The sequence below is a fragment of the Trypanosoma grayi genome (genome assembly GCF_000691245.1).
Source record: "Trypanosoma grayi strain ANR4 Tgr_141_V1, whole genome shotgun sequence".
Taxonomy (NCBI): Eukaryota; Euglenozoa; class Kinetoplastea; order Trypanosomatida; family Trypanosomatidae; genus Trypanosoma; species Trypanosoma grayi.
The window spans coordinates 5,868-28,076 of record NW_008825760.1 but is presented as its reverse complement, the minus strand read 5'-3'; the positions used below and the strand labels follow the sequence as shown (position 1 = coordinate 28,076).

General features: G+C 51.5%; 14 protein-coding genes and 2 non-coding genes across 16 annotated transcripts; 15 read left to right on the top strand and 1 right to left on the bottom strand.

Moving 5' to 3' along the window:
- Positions 1-460: 460 nt before the first annotated feature.
- DQ04_01411170 (hypothetical protein) lies at positions 461-1,018 on the top strand (the record flags this gene model as incomplete). Its single annotated transcript, XM_009310696.1, has 1 exon — positions 461-1,018. The coding sequence occupies one exon, from the start codon at positions 461-463 to the stop codon at positions 1,016-1,018; it is 558 nt and encodes a 185-aa protein (XP_009308971.1).
- Positions 1,019-1,270: 252 nt separating this feature from the next.
- On the bottom strand, positions 1,271-1,342 carry DQ04_tRNA024 (the record flags this gene model as incomplete). The annotated part of the gene is made up of 1 exon: positions 1,271-1,342. It is a non-coding gene; the product is annotated as a tRNA-Thr (tRNA).
- Positions 1,343-1,448: 106 nt separating this feature from the next.
- DQ04_tRNA086 lies at positions 1,449-1,519 on the top strand (the record flags this gene model as incomplete). The annotated part of the gene is made up of 1 exon: positions 1,449-1,519. It is a non-coding gene; the product is annotated as a tRNA-Gly (tRNA).
- Positions 1,520-2,781: 1,262 nt separating this feature from the next.
- On the top strand, positions 2,782-3,684 carry DQ04_01411160 (fibrillarin; the record flags this gene model as incomplete). The annotated part of the gene is made up of 1 exon (XM_009310695.1): positions 2,782-3,684. The coding sequence occupies one exon, from the start codon at positions 2,782-2,784 to the stop codon at positions 3,682-3,684; it is 903 nt and encodes a 300-aa protein (XP_009308970.1).
- Positions 3,685-4,017: 333 nt separating this feature from the next.
- DQ04_01411150 (putative cullin-like protein) lies at positions 4,018-6,147 on the top strand (the record flags this gene model as incomplete). Its single annotated transcript, XM_009310694.1, has 1 exon — positions 4,018-6,147. The coding sequence occupies one exon, from the start codon at positions 4,018-4,020 to the stop codon at positions 6,145-6,147; it is 2,130 nt and encodes a 709-aa protein (XP_009308969.1).
- A 210-nt stretch (positions 6,148-6,357) lies between these two features.
- On the top strand, positions 6,358-6,960 carry DQ04_01411140 (hypothetical protein; the record flags this gene model as incomplete). Its single annotated transcript, XM_009310693.1, has 1 exon — positions 6,358-6,960. One exon carries the CDS (start codon positions 6,358-6,360, stop codon positions 6,958-6,960), a length of 603 nt encoding a protein of 200 aa, XP_009308968.1.
- A 257-nt stretch (positions 6,961-7,217) lies between these two features.
- Positions 7,218-7,571, top strand: DQ04_01411130 (putative pre-mRNA branch site protein p14; the record flags this gene model as incomplete). The annotated part of the gene is made up of 1 exon (XM_009310692.1): positions 7,218-7,571. One exon carries the CDS (start codon positions 7,218-7,220, stop codon positions 7,569-7,571), a length of 354 nt encoding a protein of 117 aa, XP_009308967.1.
- A 165-nt stretch (positions 7,572-7,736) lies between these two features.
- Positions 7,737-8,987, top strand: DQ04_01411120 (AP-2 complex subunit mu; the record flags this gene model as incomplete). Its single annotated transcript, XM_009310691.1, has 1 exon — positions 7,737-8,987. One exon carries the CDS (start codon positions 7,737-7,739, stop codon positions 8,985-8,987), a length of 1,251 nt encoding a protein of 416 aa, XP_009308966.1.
- Positions 8,988-9,362: 375 nt separating this feature from the next.
- On the top strand, positions 9,363-10,121 carry DQ04_01411110 (putative exosome complex exonuclease RRP41A; the record flags this gene model as incomplete). Its single annotated transcript, XM_009310690.1, has 1 exon — positions 9,363-10,121. One exon carries the CDS (start codon positions 9,363-9,365, stop codon positions 10,119-10,121), a length of 759 nt encoding a protein of 252 aa, XP_009308965.1.
- Positions 10,122-10,365: 244 nt separating this feature from the next.
- Positions 10,366-13,209, top strand: DQ04_01411100 (putative RNA helicase; the record flags this gene model as incomplete). Its single annotated transcript, XM_009310689.1, has 1 exon — positions 10,366-13,209. The coding sequence occupies one exon, from the start codon at positions 10,366-10,368 to the stop codon at positions 13,207-13,209; it is 2,844 nt and encodes a 947-aa protein (XP_009308964.1).
- Positions 13,210-13,509: 300 nt separating this feature from the next.
- Positions 13,510-14,922, top strand: DQ04_01411090 (putative GTP-binding protein; the record flags this gene model as incomplete). The annotated part of the gene is made up of 1 exon (XM_009310688.1): positions 13,510-14,922. The coding sequence occupies one exon, from the start codon at positions 13,510-13,512 to the stop codon at positions 14,920-14,922; it is 1,413 nt and encodes a 470-aa protein (XP_009308963.1).
- A 357-nt stretch (positions 14,923-15,279) lies between these two features.
- Positions 15,280-15,993, top strand: DQ04_01411080 (bromodomain protein; the record flags this gene model as incomplete). The annotated part of the gene is made up of 1 exon (XM_009310687.1): positions 15,280-15,993. The coding sequence occupies one exon, from the start codon at positions 15,280-15,282 to the stop codon at positions 15,991-15,993; it is 714 nt and encodes a 237-aa protein (XP_009308962.1).
- Positions 15,994-16,249: 256 nt separating this feature from the next.
- Positions 16,250-16,678, top strand: DQ04_01411070 (hypothetical protein; the record flags this gene model as incomplete). The annotated part of the gene is made up of 1 exon (XM_009310686.1): positions 16,250-16,678. One exon carries the CDS (start codon positions 16,250-16,252, stop codon positions 16,676-16,678), a length of 429 nt encoding a protein of 142 aa, XP_009308961.1.
- A 260-nt stretch (positions 16,679-16,938) lies between these two features.
- On the top strand, positions 16,939-17,340 carry DQ04_01411060 (hypothetical protein; the record flags this gene model as incomplete). The annotated part of the gene is made up of 1 exon (XM_009310685.1): positions 16,939-17,340. The coding sequence occupies one exon, from the start codon at positions 16,939-16,941 to the stop codon at positions 17,338-17,340; it is 402 nt and encodes a 133-aa protein (XP_009308960.1).
- Positions 17,341-17,584: 244 nt separating this feature from the next.
- On the top strand, positions 17,585-18,349 carry DQ04_01411050 (hypothetical protein; the record flags this gene model as incomplete). The annotated part of the gene is made up of 1 exon (XM_009310684.1): positions 17,585-18,349. The coding sequence occupies one exon, from the start codon at positions 17,585-17,587 to the stop codon at positions 18,347-18,349; it is 765 nt and encodes a 254-aa protein (XP_009308959.1).
- A 419-nt stretch (positions 18,350-18,768) lies between these two features.
- DQ04_01411040 (succinyl-CoA ligase) lies at positions 18,769-20,022 on the top strand (the record flags this gene model as incomplete). The annotated part of the gene is made up of 1 exon (XM_009310683.1): positions 18,769-20,022. One exon carries the CDS (start codon positions 18,769-18,771, stop codon positions 20,020-20,022), a length of 1,254 nt encoding a protein of 417 aa, XP_009308958.1.
- Positions 20,023-22,209: the final 2,187 nt, after the last annotated feature.

Sequence of the window (22,209 nt, the reverse complement as noted above, 5' to 3'; positions counted from 1 at the left end):
ATGCGGTGCCTCGTGAGTCCATGTTTGCTGTGGCACTGGAATCCGCACGTGGGGCACGAGAAGGCAGAAAGAGACAGCTCATCAGGAGCATCCTCATGGAGCCTCCGGCGTTTCACCGTTACAGGAACCCCGTGGTCCTCATCAGAGCGGCGGCAGTGCGTTCCAACTGAACCAATAGCGGCAAAACATTTCAAACACACCAAGCATTGTGCCCCCCTCGTTCTTTAGCCGGTCGTCGGTCGGAAAGGATGCCTCTGTTCCCGTACGCTTTTTAAGGTGGGGCAATTCTGCTTCATCCTTTTCCTGCTTCAGGGCAGCGGTTTGCAAGGCAGGGGGTTCTTCTCTCTTTCTCTCCCTCTCTCTCGCCAAGGTTTTTTGGTGTGTCTTTGTTTGGCTCCCCCGTCCTATTATTCTTTCCGTTGGAGTGCTTGCGTTTCATGTGGGTTGCCATTCCCCAAGAATGGCAAGCAACCTTCAGGCATATCATAACGCATGGCTTGGGTGGGGGTTCTGCTGCGCTTGGCGGCTCTTTTGGGGAGCGGTGCTTGGCAGCGATTTTGGGGGCTGCCGATGGCGCGCGTGGCTCTGGCGCCGTGCGATGCCGCAAGCCTGCCGCCGTAAAGTTCCCCGAAAATACGGGGCGTGGTGGGCGTTGGTGCCTCGACGAGCTTGCCGGCATCACCGAGGTGCTGTGGGGGTAAATTCTCCCCTTATTCACGCGAGGCCGCTCACGTACGGCGTGTGCCTCGCAAAAATGCTTTGGCCCTGGAAAAAGGGGTGTGCCTCATTGTGCCTTGTGGACTGGCGGCCCTTTGTTTCATTTCCTCGCCTTCATTGTATCAATGGTGGCGCCTTTTCTGGGTTGTCGATGGCTTCGCTCCAGGGCTCAAAAAAGAAAAACCAACCTCCTTCCGCATTGCGCCAAGCTGCTTTTAGTATGCTTCAAACTCGCAGAATGTTTTTATTATGGGCCTCTTTTTTTTTTTCACCATGTTGTCTGGGATCGCGCGCGCGTTGAAATGCGGCCCCCCCAAAAACCCCACATATAAATAGTACGCGGGTTGGGGCAAGAATGGTGGTAACTTCATCAAACCGTTTCTGTCTCTGAGAAAAGCTTCTCTCTGGGTTTCTCCTGCCGAAACCCTCAAAATAACCCGCGCTGCTGAACCAGGGTGTGGGTGATTTTTTTTTTTGGCGTCTGTCCTGGAAAAAATCAATAATAAAAAACACCCCAAAAACCACGAAGGGATTTTTAGTACGTGAGAAAAAGAGGCCACTGGGGGGATCGAACCCCCGACCTCCGTCTTACTAGGACGGCGCTCTGCCATTGAGCTAAGCAGCCACAGTAGGGTCTCAACCAATATTTAGTAAACAGAATACTAGAAGAGAAAAAACCTTGACCATTATGAAGTGTGGTAAACCACCAACCTGAAACCTGCTGGTTTCAGGCGCAGTTGGTCTAGTGGTAGAATTCTCGCCTGCCACGCGGGAGGCCCGGGTTCGATTCCCGGACTGCGCATCCTTTTTGTACAGGTCCAGTTATCCCAGCTAGCTGGCAATTTTTTTTTTTTTTACTGCCAAAAGGGCCTTTTTTTTCTTTGTAATTTGATGGTTGGTTTATGGGCGCCAACGGCGAAAACAAAAACAACCACGGGCTCGCCGGCTCCGCCCCCATCTCCATTTTTTTTTTGTCGCGGTTCCGTGCCCCCTCGGCCACCGCGGTCGGTTCGGGGGGCGCTGGCGCCCCGGGGCCGGCGGGAAATCGCTGGAGGGGGTGGGGGGGCGAGGGAAGCAGAGGGGAACAACTTTTTTTTTTTAAGTTGGGCGGGGTCCCGTGGGTGGGGTCGTTGTTTGCTGTTGGGGGGCGTGTGCTTGCGGTGTCGGGGTGGTGTGGTTTTTTTTTGTTTTCGGTTCTTTGGTGCTAGGCGGCTTGGTTGCAAAATATTTGTTCCAGGAAGAGTGTTTTATTTGGTGACCCGTGTATTGGATCGGTCTACAGGTGTTTCTTCGACAAAATGTCTCTTCTGTTGGAGAAGAAAAAAGTTGTTTTGCGTCCTATTGTATTTCCATATCTATAAGATTGTAAGGCACCAAAAATCAACAAAAAAAAGTAAAAAAATTGCGTTGAACATAATGTTTATCTTTCGCCATCTCTATTAGGACATCATTTCCACTCCATTGGTACATATATTCTTGGTGGTGGGGGAAAAAAGAGAAGGAAAACAAACAGACTGTTTTGCCATGTTGTTTTTCTTTAGCCGCCTTGATGTTCTCTTTTCCCTTTTTCATTTGTTTGTTGTTGTTATTTATTACTTGACTGCTGTTATAGCTATATAGAGAGCATTTGTTTCCCCCTTTTTCCCATTTTGTGAATTACCTTCCTTCTCAGGGAGACAAAGAAGCAGCTCACATTCATCCTTTTAATGAAGTAATAAATCATTTACTATTGTTCCGAAGACAAAAAAAAAAAAGAGCACGCTTGCCAATAGAAAATAATTTTTTGGTTTTTTGTTTTTGCGCGTCTCAATAAGATCCAGGTAAGATCTCTTTCCCCCTGTGATGCTAGAGATTGTTTTTTTTTCTTTCTTGCAATCCTATTTAATTATATTCTTGTCATGGCTAATGTAAGTAGGATTATGCTTTTGCCTCTTGAAATTCATTGGCCCGTCTTTTTCTTTACGGTTTTTTTTCGGTTTATTTTTTGTTTAAAATGCATCTCCTGAGTGCTTGTTAAATCTGTATTTGTTTTTTTTTCTTGATCTTTAATTATAGAATAGTAAGATGCGTGGTGGTTTCGGACGAGGAGGCGGTGGCCGCGGTGGATTCCGAGGTGGTGGTGGCAGTGGTGGTGGATTTGGACGAGGCCGTGGTGGACCGGCTCGAGGAGGTGGCAGGGGTGCAGGTGGACGTGGAGGTCGAGGAGGCCGCGGAGGACGAGGAGGAGGCATGGGCGCCAAGGTCATTGTGGAGCCGCACATGCTTCACCCTGGAGTGTTTATTTCCAAGGGGAAGGCAGACTCACTTTGCACACTGAATATGGTTCCTGGTGTGTCAGTATATGGAGAGAAACGGATCGAACTAGCAGCGGCACAAGGTGGAGATGAAAAGAAGGAGTATCGTCTTTGGAATCCCTACCGCTCTAAGCTTGCTGCTGCAATCTATGCTGGTGTGGGAAGTATTCACATGAAACCAGGATCAAAAGTTCTATACTTGGGAGGGGCAAGTGGTACAACTGTAAGCCACGTGAGTGATCTTGTTGGACCTGAAGGTATGGTTTATGCGATAGAATTTTCTAACCGCAGTGGCCGTGATCTTGTTGAAATGTCAAAAAGGAGGCCCAATATTGTTCCAATTATTGAAGATGCTCGTTATCCTATGAAGTACCGTATGCTTGTACCTATGGTTGATTGTGTTTTCATGGATGTTGCCCAACCGGATCAGGCACGTATTCTTGCACTCAATGCTCAAGCATTTTTGAAAAATGGTGGTCACTACGTTATCTCCATCAAGGCCAACTGCATTGATTCTACACTGGAAGCTCCTGTGGTGATTGCGTCTGAACTCGAAAAACTGAAGAAGGATCGCCTAAAGCCCTTAGAACAAGCGTCACTGGAGCCATTTGAAAGGGATCACGCTGTTGTGGTGGGAGTATATCGGTCGGTGAAAAAGGCAACTCAGCAATAATCGATCTGAACTAATTGACAAGTCTCTTTTCGTATAGGAAAGAGTTAAGGACAAAAAAGGAATGCTAAATCAAGAACGAAAAAAGGTTAAATCAAGCTTTGAAATGGCCGTCAGCATGAGAGAGAGAGAGCGATCCTAAGTTGTAAACATATTTTTTTTCCTACGTACTTGTTCAGGTATAATTCACTCTGTGGCTCCTTTTCTTTTTCTTTTTTTGGCTTTCTTGCTCCTTATTGTTTATTTTTTGTATTTATTTATTTGTTTTTGCTTGCTGCTGGGAATAACGCCAACTAAGAGTAGAAAGAAAAAAAAAAATAAAAAAAAGTAGAAAGGATGACCACAAATCTTCGAAAGCGACCTTTGGATGCATCTGCTGCTGAAAAATTGGAAGTGATTTATGATGCGATAGACGCCATACTCAAAAAGACAATGTCTCGGTATTCCTTTCAACGAGTTCATCATTCCGTTTTTCAAATGTGTCAGGGACAACATAGCAGCGTTCTGTTTGAACGCGTGGAAGAAGTTCTTTCGACTCAGGTGACGAATATTAGAGATCGTCTGCTGAGAGCACCAGAACAAACCTTTTTGTGTGACCTCAACACGGAATGGGAAGATTTTAGGCTTGCAGTTAGTCGTATCAGTGAGGCCTTATTGTATCTCAATAACAACTATACGAGTCGTAGACAGACGATTCCCCAGATGGGTGATAATCTTTTTTGTATGGCAGTACTGAAGAATAATGACCTTTCGAATGCGTTTGCTAAATGCGTTGGGAAAATTCTTACCGCTGATATGGATTCGAGGAATGCACTCAAAGAGCTGAGTGCGAGGCTGCGCGAATTATACAAGGATACACTTTATGAACCACTTATGGAGGATCCGCTTATTGGTCTGTTAACAGATTGCTACAGAAAGAAAATGGAAGTAGAACTGAAGAGGCTGGATACGGTCCAGTATCTCATGTGGACGTCAGGTACAATTGAGGAGGTACGATCCGATGTCTCTGAATTAGTGGGGCGAGATACTGGCCAACGAGTCGAGCATATTCTTGGATTATTGCTAATAAAAGAAAACACAGAGAAACTTCTTTACACTGATTCTGTTGGTGGCGCGTCCATGGTTAGAAACATGGATAAAAAGTCTTTAAGGTCTCTAGGAGAGGCTTTAGAGAGGGTCAATGAATCAGAGGCCTTTTTTGATATGATAGTTGCCACTGCAAAGAGAATGGGATCTGAAATTTTAGGCTTTACTGACCATGTGCCTCCTGTTTTGGCTGTAGAAAAAGTCCTGGAATTACGGTATAAACTGGAAGAATTGGTTTTAACATTACCTGGTGTTGGGACTGATGACCGATCACCTGTTTCTCGAGCTCTTAGGGAGATTGTCAATGATAATCCTGGTTTCGCTGAGAAACTTGCGTACTACTACGACGCAAAAATTAGGTTGCGACCACCGGATGAAGCACTCAAACAAATTGCGTTTGACACCTTTAGTCTATTTCGCCTTATTCGATCAAAAGATACTTTTGAACACGTGTTAAAAGTATTACTTGCAGGAAGGCTGATTTACTCTAAGCCTGAAGAGTCTCTCTCTCACGAAACTTATCTGATCGAGTACCTTCGAAATGAATGTGGAGACTCGGTCGTTAATCATCTCGAGACTATGATCAAAGATGGAAGAATGAGGACAGAGATCAACCGACTGTTTTTTCGTTCTCTTTCAACAGAGGCAAATTTTTCATGGAGTTTTAATGCTTTTGTCATAACTGCTGGTGTTTGGCCACAATACAGTAACGTAATGGTCAGTCTTCCAGAGAGTATGCAGCGATGTATGCATTTGTTCAAGTCTTACTACCTTCGCCGTCATAATGGCCGAAAACTTTGCTTTAATACAAACCTTGGTACAGTTCATTTTGAATTGAATCATGGGAAAACATATGAAATTGTTGCACCAACAGCTTTTGCGAGCACAATTCTTTGTTTTCAAGACCTTACTGATGATCAACGTTTGACACTGCAGGAGATATGCCAGACAACGGAACTACTAGAAAATGATGCCCTGAGTCACTTGGAATCTCTTTCTCAGATGGGATTGATCACCGCTGAGGATAGCAGCGGGGTTTCACAGTACATGTTTAATCACGATTTCACTCATCCAAAAACCAAACTTCGCCTGCGAACAGCAAACACAACTAAAAGTTTTGACGATAGCATGGAGCCTCGAGCTCATCGTGAGTCACTGGAGACGTCACATTCAGTGAACATTGAAGCGGTTTTGGTGCATATTATGAAGACCAAAAAAACGATGAACCACGCTGAATTGTGTGCTCGCGTCACAGGGTCTCTCCAACGGACGGGGTACGTGCCTGCGATGGCCGATATTAAACAGAGTTTGGAGGCCCTCATGGGAAAGGGACTCATAGCTCGAGGAAATCGTCCTGAAACATACATATATGAGAGCTAATATGGACTATTGCGTCATATTAGGCCTTAGTGCACCTCTTTTAAAGAGGGAAAAAAAAGAAAAGAAATTAATCAGATATTTGTTTTCCTTAGTGCTATTCAAAGATGCATTAAATATATATATATATATATATATGTGTGTAAATGTATCTTTTTATTCTTTTTGTTTTATTGTCTCTTTACACTAACCATTTCTAGGGTAGGTCTACGCATGCCCCGAAGGCCGCTCTTCAAAATTCTTTGGGATACAATGTTTGGCGACAATGCATGGTTGATCATGACTGCTGTCATTGGAGGATTTTCAATTTATATGCTCTTTAAAAAGAAAGATACCCCACCGGACGAGCGGCGCAAACAAATACTTTCCAACACCAAGACGGGTGACCCTTTATTTATCACCAGGTTGAACCAACACCAGTTTAAGGACTCCAAAGTGTGTCTTACATGGGAGGTACTTAACGAGGGCGCGGGATTTGAATACTGTGGAAAAAAATTCCTCGACCAATGTGCCTTCAACATGGATGTTTACCTCATGTGTCGCATAGAAAGCCAAGAGGAAAAGAATGAAATTATTAGAATGCTCAGATCGATGAAAATATCTCGACACAAGGTTCTCTTCTGCGAAACTGCCAAAGGGTACGATGCTTTCTGTCGGCAAATAAAACCAGCGCTTCTGGTAACACACGACAAGGCACAGGCTGTTCGCCTGAAGAGTTTTATTGCTCATGTCGTGTATGTAGGAGGGTACCCACTGGAGGGTGCTGTCACTACCTTCAGTACCCTCAGTTCGCTGTATTCGGTGCTTTTTTTCTGAAGCCCTTCCATTTTCGTGGGACTAGCGCACATGAAGCGAAGCGCAAAAAAAAAGGAAACAGGCTGAAACTTTTTTTTCGTAGGTGCAACCTGTTTCTGATGCCCTTTTTTGTTGGAATCAAAAAATTTATATTGTTCGTGCTCCACTTTATTTTTCGGCTCTTTGCCTATTTTCTTTCACCCTCTTTGCTCTCTGCTCTTTGGCTTCTTGTTGCGGTAATATATATATATATATATACCCATTTATAGAGAGCACAAATGTCAGATGAGCGCATTCTTCTAGTTACGGGGATTCCTACGAAGCTGTGTCGTGGCGAGGAGCTCTACAAGGTGTTTGGAAGCTACGGTGCGATTCAGCAGCTGCGTATCGGAAGCGATGGAACCACAAAGGGGTGCGCTATTGTTGTTTACGAGTTGTGTGAGGCTGCATCTGCGGCCCTTGAGGCGTTGAATGACTTCAAGGTGGAGAAAGATAGGTATCTCCGAGTCTCGGTGTACGACGAGGTGCGGGACCGTAAGGCACTGGAGAGAAGAAAACGGCGGCGTGAGATGAAGGAAGAGTATAAGCGAAATATAGCGGGTACCTGTGCTTCGGATGAGAAGGAAAGCTGAATAAAGCCTGAATGTAGTTGACAATGCTATTGTTGTATCTTGCTATAATTGACGTAAGAGTGCCCATCTTGTTGTTGCAGCTTGCGGTTGGTGGTGCTGTTTCTGCATCGGGTATGAAAAAAGGATGCCTCTTTCTTTTATTCTTTCTTCATCATTTCAGGTGTAATGATAGGCGTTCTCATGTTTCTGAACTCCAGGGGAGATGTCGTTCTCTCCCGCACGTTTCGAGATGGGTACAGTGTTCGAGGACTCGCGGAGGGCTTCCGCAACCAACTTATATCCACCAAAGTGGTTGACCGTAGTCCTATCAACATTGTGGATGGTGTCTGCTACGTGCATGTGCGATTCCACGACATGTACCTTGTTCTTGTGTCCAACGGGAACGTAAACTGCTTCACATGCCTGCAGTACGCATTGCAACTTCTCGACATCTGCAATGTCTACTTTGAGAACGTTGAAGAAGATACGCTCAAGGACAATTTCGTTGCATTACAGCAGCTGATTGACGAAACAATGGACTTTGGGTACCCCCAGACCACAGAAGTGGTGCTTCTAAAATCCTTCCTTAACGCCAAGGGCATCGATATTACACTAATGAAGAAACCACAAGAATCCCAACGGGTAACGGCCCGAATGACGAAAAAGATGCCATGGCGGGAAAAGGGCCTGTGGTATCGTGCCAACGACTTGTTTGTGGATGTTTTCGAGGAGTTGCACGTACTGGTGACGCAGACAGGGCAGGTGCTGGAGAACAGCGCGGTAGGACGCATGGTGGTAAAAAACTTCCTATCCGGTATGCCCGAGTGCCAACTCGTGCTGCACGACAACTTTGCCCCTGAGGACGCCTTCTACCACCCGTGCGTGCAGGTCACTCCGGGGCGGGGAATCAACTTTGTGCCGGTGGACGGCGTCTTTGTGCTGATGTGGTACCGCACTGCCATGCACTCGCCACCCCCGCTGAAGGTGCTGCACGCCCGTGTAAAGGAGGTGTCGAAGACCCGCACAGAGATGGAATTCGGGTTGAAGTGCGAGATGCCCGACGGGATGTGCTGCACCGAGGTGGAAGTGCGGGTTCCATGCCCCGCAAACACGGCGGATGTGAGGGTGAATGTCGAAAGGGGTAGTGCGCGGTTTGACGGCGTAAAGCACGCCATTATCTGGAAGCTGCCGACTGTCACGCAGAAGGACGCGGAGATGCTGCTCAGCGCGGAGATTGTGCTGCTTGCTTCGACTCTCGCCCAGTCCGACCAGATGTGGTCGCGACCTCCCATCAAGATTAGTTTTTCGACGCCCTCTCGAGCGCTTAGTGGTTTCCACGTGAAGGAGCTCCGAGTGGAAGAGCCGGAGCTACGCTACACGCCGTCCAAGTGGATTCGCTACGCGACAAAGGCTGGTCAATACGAGTGGCGACTGTAGCAGAGAAAGAGGCTCCCCCGTCCATCGGTGGCTTTTTTCGTCCTTTCAATGTTACACTCTTACTTCTGCAGTACCACTTGCGGAGGACTCTTTGCGAGCAGCGAGGGATAAGCTTGCGCCACCGACGTTTCCGAGTGTCTTTTCGTGGCGTGCATCCGTGCGTCTTTCTTGCCGTGTCTGGCTGCTTGCTCTTGCTGCTTTTTTTCTTGGCGTGGACTTTATATATATATATATATATATATATATATATGTATATGCTTCCTGTTTGCTTATATACCTATATATCTCACTCTTCCCTCCCCCCCCTCTCTATCTCTCTGCGTACGTGTGTCGTTGCTATTCCTGTAGGCCAGGGAGAAGGTGTGGCGTGGGGGCATGTCTGCAAACAAGGAATACATCAATCCCGCAGGGCTGCGGCTTGACGGTCGCCGGCCGCATGAATCGAGGCGGATAGCTTTGGAATTCGGCAAAGTGGTGGGGTGCGATGGGTGCTGTACGGTGACAACGGGTCTGTCGAATGTGTGTGCCACAGTCTACGGTCCGCGCGAGGTGGTGCAGAGGACAGAGGGGAAGTACAACGAGGCGGTCGTCACATGTGAAGTTGCCATTGCCGCATTCGCTAGTGAGAAGCGGCGCGACCCGAACAGGAAGTCGAAGCTTTCGGATGAGATCAGTGCGTCTGTGCTGGAGGTCGTCCGCTCCATTGTGCTGCTTTCACAGTACCCAAACTCGCAGATCCACATTTGCATTGAGGTGCTTCGGCAGGATGGCAGTGATAAGGCGGCCTGTATCAACGCTGCGTGTCTGGCTCTCGCCGACGCGAGTGTTGCCATGCGGGATGTGGTGTACGCTCAAACAGTGGGATTGATTGACGACGCCGAGGTCGTTGACCTCACAACGGAGGAGGTTCGCTCCCAGTGCCCGGTGGTATGCATAGCGGTGAAGGGGCACGATCCGAGCAGTATTGTGTGGATGGAGTCGAATAGTCGTGTTGCGGCAGAGGTGATCACTAGACTCGTAACGACGGCGCAGAAGTCCACACAAGGCGTTTTTGCCGCGGCACTACGAGGCCCGCTGGAGGAGCACGCAGCAGCAATTCTAAAGCTGCAAGTTAACCTGGGTAACATCGAGTAACGACAACTCCTTCGCGGTGAGAGTACATGTCTGCCACGTTATGTATCTCTTTCTCTCTACGTGTGTGTGTGTGCGTGTTTGTTCCTCTGCTTTGGCTTGCATAAACATCTTCTGCTTGTCGTGTGCGTAGAGTCCTCTTTGTTTTTCTTCCCTTTCCATCATCTCTTATTTTCTCCTCCTCCCCTTTTTTTTTCAACCTCCGCATGGTTCCGCGGAAAGTGCACAGCAGCAAGCGGAAAAAGAAATGTCCGGCGATGAGGAACCGGTAATGAAGCGGCCGAGACGCGAGACGGCGCCTGCCATGACGTTCCCGTACGAACTGGACACCTTCCAGAAGGCGAGCATCGACGCACTGGAGGACGGCGACAGCGTTCTCGTCTCCGCCCACACTTCCGCTGGTAAAACAACGGTGGCGCTTTACGCTATTGCCAAGGCACTGCAGGAGAAGAAGCGTGTCATCTACACATCCCCCATCAAGGCACTCAGCAATCAGAAGTTCCGCGAGTTCTCTGAAAAGTTTGACTCCGTCGGCCTCATGACAGGTGACACAACCATCAAGTCAGACTCGGACTGCCTCGTCATGACAACAGAAATTCTGCGCAGTATGCTGTACAGAGGGACGGAGATGCTCCGTGAGGTGGGCTGCGTCATCTTTGACGAGGTGCACTACATGCGCGATAAGTCGCGTGGTGTGGTGTGGGAGGAGACAATCAGTCTGTTGCCAGAGGGTTGCCAGTACGTCTTTCTCTCCGCGACGATCCCCAATGCGCGGGAGTTCGCAGATTGGGTGGAAAGCATCCACCCCGGCACAAAGGTGCATGTCATCCACACTGACTACCGTCCAGTGCCACTGCAGCACTACTTGTACCCGTGCGGCGCCGATGGTATCTTCCTTATTGTGGATGAGCAGAGCAAGTTCCGCGAAGACAACTTCAGGCGGGCCATGTCGTCCATGGGGGCTGTGGATGGCGCAGCGGGCGGCGCTGGTGGTGGTGAGGCCACAAAGGCTGGCGGCCTCACACGCGGGAAGCAAAAGACATCGAGGAAAGGAACACAGCCCATCATGGAGATCATCAAGTTGGCTATGAACCGCAACATGTACCCAATAATTGTCTTTTCCTTCGCCAAGGCAGAGTGCGAGAGGAATGCACTGGCCCTCTCCAGGCTAAATTTCAACAGTACCGAAGAAGACGCGCTGGTCACGGAGGTGTTCAACAACGCGATGGAGTGCCTTGCGGAAGATGACAGGAAATTACCGGCGATTGAGCACCTGCTGCCACTGCTGAAGCGCGGTGTTGGCATTCACCACTCCGGACTGCTGCCGATTCTGAAGGAGGTGGTGGAGATTCTCTTCCAAGCTGGCCTTGTGAAGGTGCTTTTCTCGACCGAGACTTTTTCAATGGGACTCAACATGCCTGCTCGCACAGTTGTGTTCACCTCGGTCAAGAAGTTTGACGGCGAGGCGAATCGCTACCTGACAGGCGGCGAGTATATTCAGATGTCAGGCCGCGCCGGACGTCGTGGACTCGATCGTGTGGGCGTCGTCATCGCAATGGTGGACGAAGCAGTGGAACCAGAGACGCTCAAGAAGCTCACCGGCGGTGGTGCAGATGTGCTCAACAGCAGCTTCCACCTGACCTACAATATGGTACTAAACTTGCTTCGCGTTGAGGACGTCGACCCGGAGTTCATGATGCGGCGCAGCTTTGCGCAGTTCCAACGGCTTCGCAACCGCCCGGCACTCGAGCGACGCGCGGATGCGCTAACAAAGGAGATCGCGACCATACACGTTGAGCACGAGGAGGTGCTGCGCCAGTACGCCCTCTGCGAGGATCTCCTTGCGAATATGCGGAAGGAGATAGGCGACATTGTGAAGCAGCCGGTGTTTGTAAAAAAATTCACACACTCCGGCCGCCTCATCCGCATCCGCCGCGCGGTGGATGGCGTGCTGTTCAACTGGGGCATCTGCCGCGCATTTAGCGCCAAGACGCCGGACGCCAACGCGAAGGACTCCGCTGCCTTTACGGTAGACGTCTCCGTCATCTGCCGCAAGGCCGACACGGCGCACCCCACCTCCTTGGTGCCGTGCCATGTCAAGGACTACACCACAAGTTCTGCAGACCTGTACACTGTGACATTTGACTTCACAGACATCGATGGCATCGCGCGATTTCGCGTGAATCTACCAGCGGAGCCCGACTCTGAAACTGGACGAGCACAAATTGTGCAAACACTCGCGAAACTTTATCGTCAGTACGGCGATGATGTCGCACCCCTGACGAGTGAAGAGATGGGTGTGAATGATCCGCAGTTTGCGAAGCTGCGCGTTCAGGTGGAGCGGTTAGAGGCCCAGTTAAAGGAGAATGAGTACGTGCGAAACCCCACGCCTGAGCTGCAGGCTGCCTTTGAGTCTTTTAAACAGCGGGCGGCGCTGGAGAAGGAGTTGCAGGGCATTCAAGACGAACTTAACCAGGTGTCACGGGCCATCTTCTCTGAGGAGCTGAAACAGATGATGCGTGTGCTGCGTCGGCTGGATTACATCGACAAGGACAACATCATTCTACGCAAGGCCCGTGTGGCGTGTGAGATCACTACTACAGACGAGAATGAAATTCTTCTTACAGAGCTGTTGTTCAAGGGTATTCTAAATTCAATGGAGACGGAAATGATTGTTGCACTCATGTCGTGCTTGGTGAATGTGCACCGCACACCTGACGGTTTCACGCTACCAGAGGAGTTCCAGCAGCCCCTGAAGGAACTGAATGAGGTTGTGAGCCGCATCTCTACGGTGAGCATCGAAAGTGGCATCGTGCAGGAGGGCGTGAGTGTTGAAAAGGCGATGCCTTCTTTGATGGAAGTTACATACATGTGGGCAAAGGGCGCCAAGTTTGTGGACATCATGAGCAAGACAGATGCGTACGAAGGGGACATTGTTCGAATGATGCGGCGCCTCGAAGAGCAACTGCGACAGCTGGCAGGCGCCGCGCGTTCGCCCGCCATTGGCAGCATGGAGTTGCATGATAAGTTCCTCCAAGGCATTCAGATGATCAAGAGGGATATTGTGTTTGCGTCCTCTCTGTACTTGTAGGCCCCTAGTCCTTTTTCGTCGCCATTGTTTTTTTTGTTTCGCCCGTCGCTGCAGAAACAGTTTAAAAGGAATGAAGCGTATAAAGTTCCTATAATCCATGTATTCACAGCCCCAACCATGGTGTGATGCATGCTGATTTCTTTCTCTCTCGTGAGACATATGACTCTTGCTTTGCTGCAGGCCTTTTTTTTCTTGTTTATTATTTTAACCCTTCACCTCCAAAAAAAAAAATATATATATATAAATCCATCTTGTTGATCCTTTTCTTCCCCTTACACTTTTTGCATAGTCTAGCTCCATATGCTTCGGGGCTGTACGGGCAGCCTCAACAGGCGGAGCCACGCGTTCGTGGACGCCGTCAAGGTGCTCGTCTCTAGCGGTGCCGGTGGCGATGGGGCAAGTGTGATGGCACACGAGCACGGAAACGAGTTTGCGGGGCCTGCTGGTGGCAATGGCGGCAACGGCGGTGGGGTGATGCTGCGCTGCAGCAGAAGGTTCGCCGACCTCTCGCATATCAAGGCGATGGGGAGCCAGATCAGTGCGGCGCCCGGTAGCGTTGGCTTCGCCCGCAACTCACACGGCAGGAAGGGGAAAGATTTGCTGCTGGAACTCCCCGTCGGCACAGAGGTGGTGGACGTCGACACAAACGAGGTGGTGTACGACGTGGATGAGGACGGCGTGGAGCTGCTGCTGCTCGAGGGTGGGCAAGGTGGAAAGGGAAACGCGGCCTTTGCAAACAAGTGGCATCATTCCCCAACGGAATCCACGCGCGGTCTGCCGGGGAACACCATGCTGGTTCAGTTCGAGCTCAAGACGATTGCGGACGTCGGGCTTATTGGGTATCCGAATGCGGGAAAGTCTTCTCTCCTCTCTGCCATCAGCTCGAGCAAGCCGATGATTGCACCGTACGTATTCACCACGCTTCGGCCGTATGTTGGCGTGATTCACAACATGTACGGCCACACGTGCCGTGTGGCGGACTTGCCTGGGCTCATTGAGGGCGCGTATGAGAACCGCGGGCTCGGCCACCGGTTCCTGCGCCATGTCGAGCGCACGCAGTCGCTGGCGTACGTTGTGGATATGGCTGGCTCCTACACCCCTCCGGACGCAACAGCACCGTCGGAGCCGTGGGAGGTGGTGGAAGCGCTGCAGCGCGAGCTTGAGTATTACCTGCCCGGCCTCAGCAGTAGGGCGCTGATGGTGTTCGCCAACAAGATGGATCTCCACACCGACAGCAGTGGTGCACTGCTGACGGACAAACTGGAGGAGTTGCGGAGGCGTGTGAAGCTACCGGTGTTTCCAATCTCCGCAGCGCTCGGCATTGCGCTGGGCACGGCGCATCCTCAGGCTGGCCTGATGGACGCACTGAAACTTATGTGCGAGGAGGTTTTTCGCAAGAAGCAGCGACAGGAGGAGATGCGACGCGCCCAGCAGCGCACTGAGACGTTTGCGTTAGAGAAGACATTCCGTGCAAAGAACATGGGTGTGTTTACTACTCCTGAGGGCATGGACGAGAGGGAGGGCGATCTCTCGCTGGTGGACCAGCAGCTTGCAGACTGCGGTTTCAGCGGACTTGGCGAGGACTTTGACGGCTACCAGCAGGCTGCTGCTCGTGGCAAATTGCACGACTACCGCGATTTGACAATGAAGGGAAAGTACTGGTCGCTTACACGGGGGAATGGGGAGAAAATTGGCGGTGAAAAGTGGCGGTGAGGCGAAAGGAAGAGGAGATCTCCCTCAAAGAAAAGGAGGGAGGGTTCTTTGCTGCTGCTCCTGCTGCCTCTGACGTGCCGCGGAGTTGGTTGCGTGGAGATTTGCCAGCGTATATCTGCTGCTTGGTGTGCGCATTCTCTTTCACACGCGAAAAGCGGTGCGGAGTTGTTCTCTTTCTACTATTCGCCCTGTGCCTTGTACCGTCCAATATATATATATATATATATATAGTGTGTGTGTGTGTGAAGAAGAGGTATACATTATACGCAGGTATATATAGGGGAGGCACATCACAAGCAAACAAAGGCGTGATATTACCCAACACGTGGGGGCTAGATAAATAAGTGTACGCGAGACATGGGCAAGCGCGAACGCGAGGGAACGTTCGACAAGACGCGCTGCCTTGCATTTGTGCGGCGGCTGTGGGACCTTGATGAGCTTGGCATGTTCCACCATCCAGTCAGCGCCAGCGAGCTACCCGATTACCACGCGGTGGTGAAGAGCCCTATCGACCTGTCGACCATCCGCCAGCGCGTCGAGGACGGCACGTACACCGCCGACGCTGACGTCCAGAACGCCGTGGCGCTGATGATCGCCAACGCGCTCGAGTACAACGCGAAAAGCAGCGAGTGGCATCGCCAGGCGTTATCGTTCCGCAAGACTTACCTCGACCTCGCGCGGCACTCGGGGATGACCGTCGACGCCGATGACGCGTACATCCCATCGCGCGCCTTCAAGGACAACGAGTCGACGCTGCGCAAGGCAGAGAAGCGCAACGAGGAGAACCTGGGCGAATTGCTGGAGCAACTCGAGGCGGAGAAGGAGGTGCCGCTGGAGGAGCTCCTGGCAAAGTACAAGCGCGTTGAGAAAGGTGTAGACAAGCGCAACGGCGACGACAGCAGCGATGGCGCGGAGGGCGAAGATGCTGATGATGAAGAGGAGGAGGACGAAGAGACAAGCAGCAACGATGAGGAAGATGATGATGATGATGATGATGATGATGATGATGACGATGATGATGATGATGACGATGATGATGATGAAGATGGTGACGGCGATGACAGCGCTTGACAGCGGAGAGTAAGTCACTAACGAGATCCGTGGAATCACACTCAGACACATACGGCAATAGCCGCAGTTTCTGTGAGCCTCTCGGTGGTGTCTTGTTATGTGTGTCTGTGTCTATTATACCCCGTCCTTTTTGCTCTCGATGGTGCATTTGTTTTTTCTTCTTCTGTTTTTTGTCCTGCTAGTATTGATTGATATCTCTGCCTGGTGCGGGATATAGGGCTCCAGAAGGGCCGGTGTGGAGTGGCGCGGAGAGAGAATGTCTCACGCCTTCGCGCTGTACGCCGCCGGACTCGGAGTGTTCGAGGTGCCCACCATGCTGCTGCTGCTGCTGCGCGGTGATCCCCTCGGCAAGGCGACGCCGTGGTTTGACCGCGTGGCGCCGTTTGAGAGGACGTCGTATGCGTACATGTACTTGGCCGTGCTCGCGCTGCTGGCAACGTCGCGGTTTCTGGCGGCCTACTTGCCGAGGCATCGTCTGCTGCAGATCCACAACGCACTGGTGCACGCACTGGAGCTGCCGCTATTTGTGTCACTCCTGTGGCTGAGGCAAGGCCCCATCCCTCCTCTCTGTTACATCCTTGTGGCATTCATGGTGGTAAATTGTGGCGTGTTTGGCTTCCATGCGTACATGGTGGTCGCATGCAGACAGTTCAGCGACGTCACGAGGGAGAAGAAAAGCAAATGAGCACTTCTTCCCCCTTCTTTCCCTCCCTCTCTCTATGAGTGGGTATGTGCAGCGAGAGAGTGAGAAGTGAGATGGAGTAAGGGTGCTGTGTAAACATCTAACATCTCCGTTGATCATCATCATCATCATACATGTTGTAGACGGAACACCGGTACACCGTTTTCCTTCACTCCTGCCTCCATTTTTCTCTATGCACATATTCATGCATCTCTCTGTCTCTTTAATGATGGATGCTGTTGTAGGCAGACCGCATTGGGGCCATGTGGTTTATTCAGGTGTACTCAATCGCACTTGTCCTAGCGCTGGATCTTGTGTGTCTGTTCCGACTGTGCGTGCTGCAGGAGCCGCTCTCAGTGGCAACCATGATGTGGTTTGATGAAGCCGCTGACAGCGCGCAGGGTGCGCTACTGTTCGCCTTGCTGCTCATCTATTTGGCGCTGCCGAANCTCCTTGTGGTGTACGAGCCGCTCAACCAATGGATTTTGCTGCTCACTGCCGTTGGGGAGTCCCTCCGTGTGATGGTGTACTCTGCGCTGTTCGCCGACTATGAGGGGGCGACGCAGCTCAACACGATCACACTCACGCTGTTAGGCTACAGCGCGGGGATCTACTGGCGCAACTGGTACTCAACGAGGAAGATGTTCTCTCGTTTGACGAAATGAGTTCACATGGCACAAACTGAATACTTGAGTAGAGAGAGAGAGAGAGGTGCAAGCCTGATGAATCTTTGTGTCTCTTGTGCTCTTTTTTTTACACACATATATATATATGTATATGTATATATGATGTTTCTCACCCTCATGATCCCTCGTCACACGACCACCTTTCACACTGTTTCGCTCTCTTTCTCTCCGCTTTGTGTTTGCCCGTCTCTCTCGTGCTGCGGCAGCAGGCAGCAGGACTCCCATGTACTGTTTGTGGAAATGCGCCCTGAACCCATTGCTGTCCGTGGCGTTGGTGCTGGCTGTGTGTCTGTGCCTGTACTTTTCCAGCCTTGAGACAATACTAGTTGTGTGCTTTACACTCGGGCTTTGCTACTACGGTGTGAACCCGCGCGCACAGACGAACTCCAAACTCTGGCGGCGCCTGGCGCAAGGCCGCTCACAGGCCGTGCGACTCGCCGAAACAGGACTCATCGCCGGCACACAGCCAGTGGTAATAGTCTCCTTCACGGAGTGCCATACCAGCTGGTTCGACCACGCCCTGCTGTACGCGCAGTCTGACTTTAGGCGCTTCGGTGCCTGGGCGTGTTTTTGTCTCGTGCACCCCCTCACATCGTCGTTTCGCTTGCCTCTGACACGCCTGGCGCTGTGGAAGATGGGTGGTGTACTGGAGTACCGCCGAGGTGTGCTGATAGACATGATGACCCGCAGGAACCTCGGCGTTGCTGTCATTCTCCACGGCTCACTACGAGACTGCGACGCTGGTCGCAGTACTGTGCGGCTGCAGAACAAAGGGATGTTCGGCGCCTTTCTGCGCGCCAATGCTTTGATCATCCCCGCCATCTCGACGAGCGATGGCCGCGTGATATTTGGCTCGGCACTTTCCCCTCCCTGCAGCGGCGAGGTCCCGACACCAGTGGAGGTGCGGAACGCTGTGCGGCAGTTCTCTGAGGAGCTGCAGAGGCTGCACGTGAAGGTATTCGGGTCGACGCTAGTCGTGGATGACTAGTGTTGGCTGGCGAAGGTTGTTGCTGTGATGGCTATGGAACTTATTTTTCTGACTAAGCACGCGTAGACGTATATGCGTATTTGTGTGGGCAGCAGTGGATGGCGTGCTGCAATCTTAGGTGTATGCCTGCGTGTCTGTGTGTGCGTTCAACAAACTCTGTGTTGCCAACGGAAGTGGGTCTCAGTTGCCAGGCCCTTAACCAATTCTTCACTGACTTTCCTTTTATAATTATCATTATTATTGTTATACTTTTTATTTTTATTCTTTATATATATATATATATATATAATCGTGTTTGGTTTGCGGCGCAGAGCTCAACAAAGCACAAAAAAACAAGAATATCACGGTAGGGTGAACAATCAAGCGATACACACTACTTTAAGCAACCAAACTATAACCCAAATCCAAGAACTATCATCATGCTCACCCGTTTTGGCCGCACATGCATCCCGAAGGGCGCCAACATGCAGCGCCGCTTCTTCAACATCCACGAGTTCCAGTCCAAGGCAATCCTGAAGGAGGGTGGCTGCAAGACGGAGTTCGGCATCGCGTGCCGTACCATCGATGAGGTCGAGGCCGCGCTCGGCAAGATCAAGACGGATCGTAAGGTCGTCAAGTCACAGATTCTCGCCGGCGGCCGCGGTATGGGCACCTTCAAGGATGGCTTCAAGGGCGGCGTGCATGTGTGCAAGGACGCCAACGAGGCGCTGGCGTGCGCGAAGAAGATGCTGAACAACACCCTCGTGACGAAGCAGACGGGCCCCAATGGCCAGACGGTCGGCATGCTGTACGTCACGGAGGCGGTGACGGGCATCAAGCGTGAGCTCTACCTCGCGCTGCTGCTCGACCGCAAGACGGCCTCGCCGATGTTCATTGGCAGCGCCGAGGGAGGCATGGGCATCGAGGAGCTCGCCAAGACGTCCCCGGAGAAGATCAAGCGCATGCGCATCAACGTGCAGGAGGGCATCAACCACGAGAACTGCATCGCCTTCGCACACGAGCTCGGCTTCACTGGCCGCGCTGCCGAGAACGCCGCGGAGCAGGTGAAGGCACTCTACAACATCGGCAAGTCCAAGGACTGCACACAGGTGGAGATCAACCCGCTGGTGGAGCTGGAGAACGGCGACGTGATGTGCATCGACGCGAAGCTCTCCTTTGACGACAACGCGGAGTTCCGCCAGAAGGACATCTTCGCCCTCGCCGACAGCACGCAGATCGACCACAAGGAGGTGCTCGCGAAGAAGCACGACCTCAACTACATCGCCCTTGACGGCAACGTCGGCTGCCTTGTGAACGGCGCTGGTCTCGCGATGGCAACGATGGACCTCATCTCGCTCGGCGGCAGCAAGCCGGCGAACTTCCTCGACGTCGGCGGCAGCGCTACGAAGGAGCAGATCATCGCCGCCTTCCAGATCATCACTGGCGACGAGCGCGTGCGCAGCATCCTCGTCAACATCTTCGGCGGTATCATGCGCTGCGACGTCATTGCGGAGGGCATCGTCGCGGCGTCGAAGCAGCTGGAGGGCCGCAACGTGCCGGTCGTGGTGCGGCTGAGCGGCAGCAAAGAGGAGGAGGGCAAGCGCATCCTGAAGGAGAGCGGCCTCCCGCTCCACCCCGCGCGCGACTTCGAGGAGGCCGCGAAGCTCGCCTGCGAGCTCGCGACGCCTGCGTAATAACAGACACGTGGGAAACGCACAAACGACAAGTCCAACGACGAGAAGAAGCGGGATGAAGGAAAAAAAAAGAAGGAATATGCTGCAGAAGCAAAAGAGAGTCTAAAACAAGTAACAACAACCAAAGAAGAATAATATATTGGAGAAGGAGAAGCAGCAACAAAAAAAAAAGAGAACAATAGCCCGGGCTCACTGTGTGAAAGGATGTCGATGCCGGGATTGATCGGGTGGTTGAAGGGGGTGTGGCGTGTTCGGTGCGATGTGACCGCTCCGTCGCTGCGGCGGCGGGGAGGGGGGCGGAAAAGGAAGCGGGCTCGCTTCATGTGCCTTCGTGCGTCGGGCGCCCCGTTCATCCCCCGCACTCACCTACTCACTCCTCGCATACACACAGTGCGAGGCTGTGCGGGTGCGTAATGAAGACAAAAACCAAAAAAAAAAAGGAAGGTGGGAAACGAGAATAACAGAACCAATCAATTTAACACGAAAGAAACAGCGGTATCAGGCGAATTCGCAAAGAGTGGACGGCATGAGATTTAAAAAAAAATGCACACACAAAAGAAGAGGGAGCGAGAGACATAAACGGAAACAAAAAAAAACCAACAGTAACAACACAAAAAAAAAGGAGTCGAAACCCCCTCCACGCACATACGCACAAACAAAAGGAAAGAAGCTGAAGGATACACGCCACCCTCACGACAACGTCCGGCTCTCTATTTCATTTGTATCTCCTTTTATTTGTTTGTTTGCGTTGCGTGTTGTTGTGACCCACTGCCCGTCCTGTCGTTCCTACAGACACACACGCGGCCGTATGTACATGCATATATATATATATATATATATATGTATGACTGCGTGTGTGTGCTCCTGCAAGGGCCTGGCTGGCAGGAAGAGGGGATGATGTGAAGTGAGTGAGTGAGTGAGGGACGGGAAGGGGGAACGCTGTTGTGTGGCTGAGAATGCGGCGCCTGCGGACCTACGAAACACACCCACACACCAACATACATGAACGCAAAGAAAGAATTGGGGGGGGGGAGAGAGAACATGAGAGAGCGACACACATTCAGGCACAGGTATTTTGTGCGGTGTGGCGCGGTGTTGTGCTGCGCTCTCTCTCTCTCTCTCTCCGAGCGAAGACAAAAGAATCTTAATTGGTTCGGGCCTGGTGATACTCCCTTGTGGTGGATGGACACGTCGGGGAATCGTACACACTCACTGCTTTTGGACCTGAAGAAACACTAACAACCACAGGAGCAAAGAATGCCACCAATTGTTTACAATGCACATCAAATAACTCCTCATGCTGTTCTCTCTCTTCTGTCTTTGTTCTTGGAGACTGCGCGTGGCAACTCAACACCAAGCAGCTGCTTTCTTTAACAAGGCATGCTACTAAAACAACCAAGAAACATTTGAGACGGCTAATGGTGCATCCTCCATCTTAGCGTACCTTACTCAGTGTGGGCAACCTCCGCCTGCGTAGCCTCCTCGTGGGCACAGACCAGGGCGGTCTGATGAACGTCGCCATTGGGTTCATCCGCGGCACCGCCTGTGAGAGACCGCCGGCGTGCGGCGGTGCGTGCTGTCCCGCTTACGCGCAGCAGATGTAGCGCGTAGGTGGGGGTGATTGGCGCCGCGGCGTTTAGGCGCATGGTGACACACACACACACACACACACACGCATCATGTGCTGTTTCAGAAGCCACCACCGTATCGAGAGCCTCGTCGAGGCGTTTCCCACTGCGCCGCACCGCTCGTGGATGGCCGACGGTGGTGGCTCACGTAATCGGTGCGGGGCTGCCCGAGCAGGCCAAGGCGAAGGCCTCACCCCTGAGCGCAAAATCCCAGCTGTTGGATGAGGATGCGCAGTGCCACACCGAAGCAAAAAAAAGATGTTGACTCGTGGTGCCCGTGTGGTGTGTGAAGCGGACCGTCTTCGGCGATTCTTCTTAACGGCCTGTGTACGAGTTTCTCTGCTGCGATTCAGTGAAGAAAGGAGAAGTGGGAAAGCGGGTGTAGACATTTGTGGATTGCCTCGTCAGCATTGCTAGCGGCAGCAACCCCCTTTGGGCGTGCCAAGCCCTGTCTGATGGCCGATGCCCTCACAGTGCTGCCTGCCAAAGTGCTCACTAAATATATCTCTGCGTGTGTGCCACGGTGCTGTTGTTCCGCTTGTCCTCCCCCCCCCCCCCC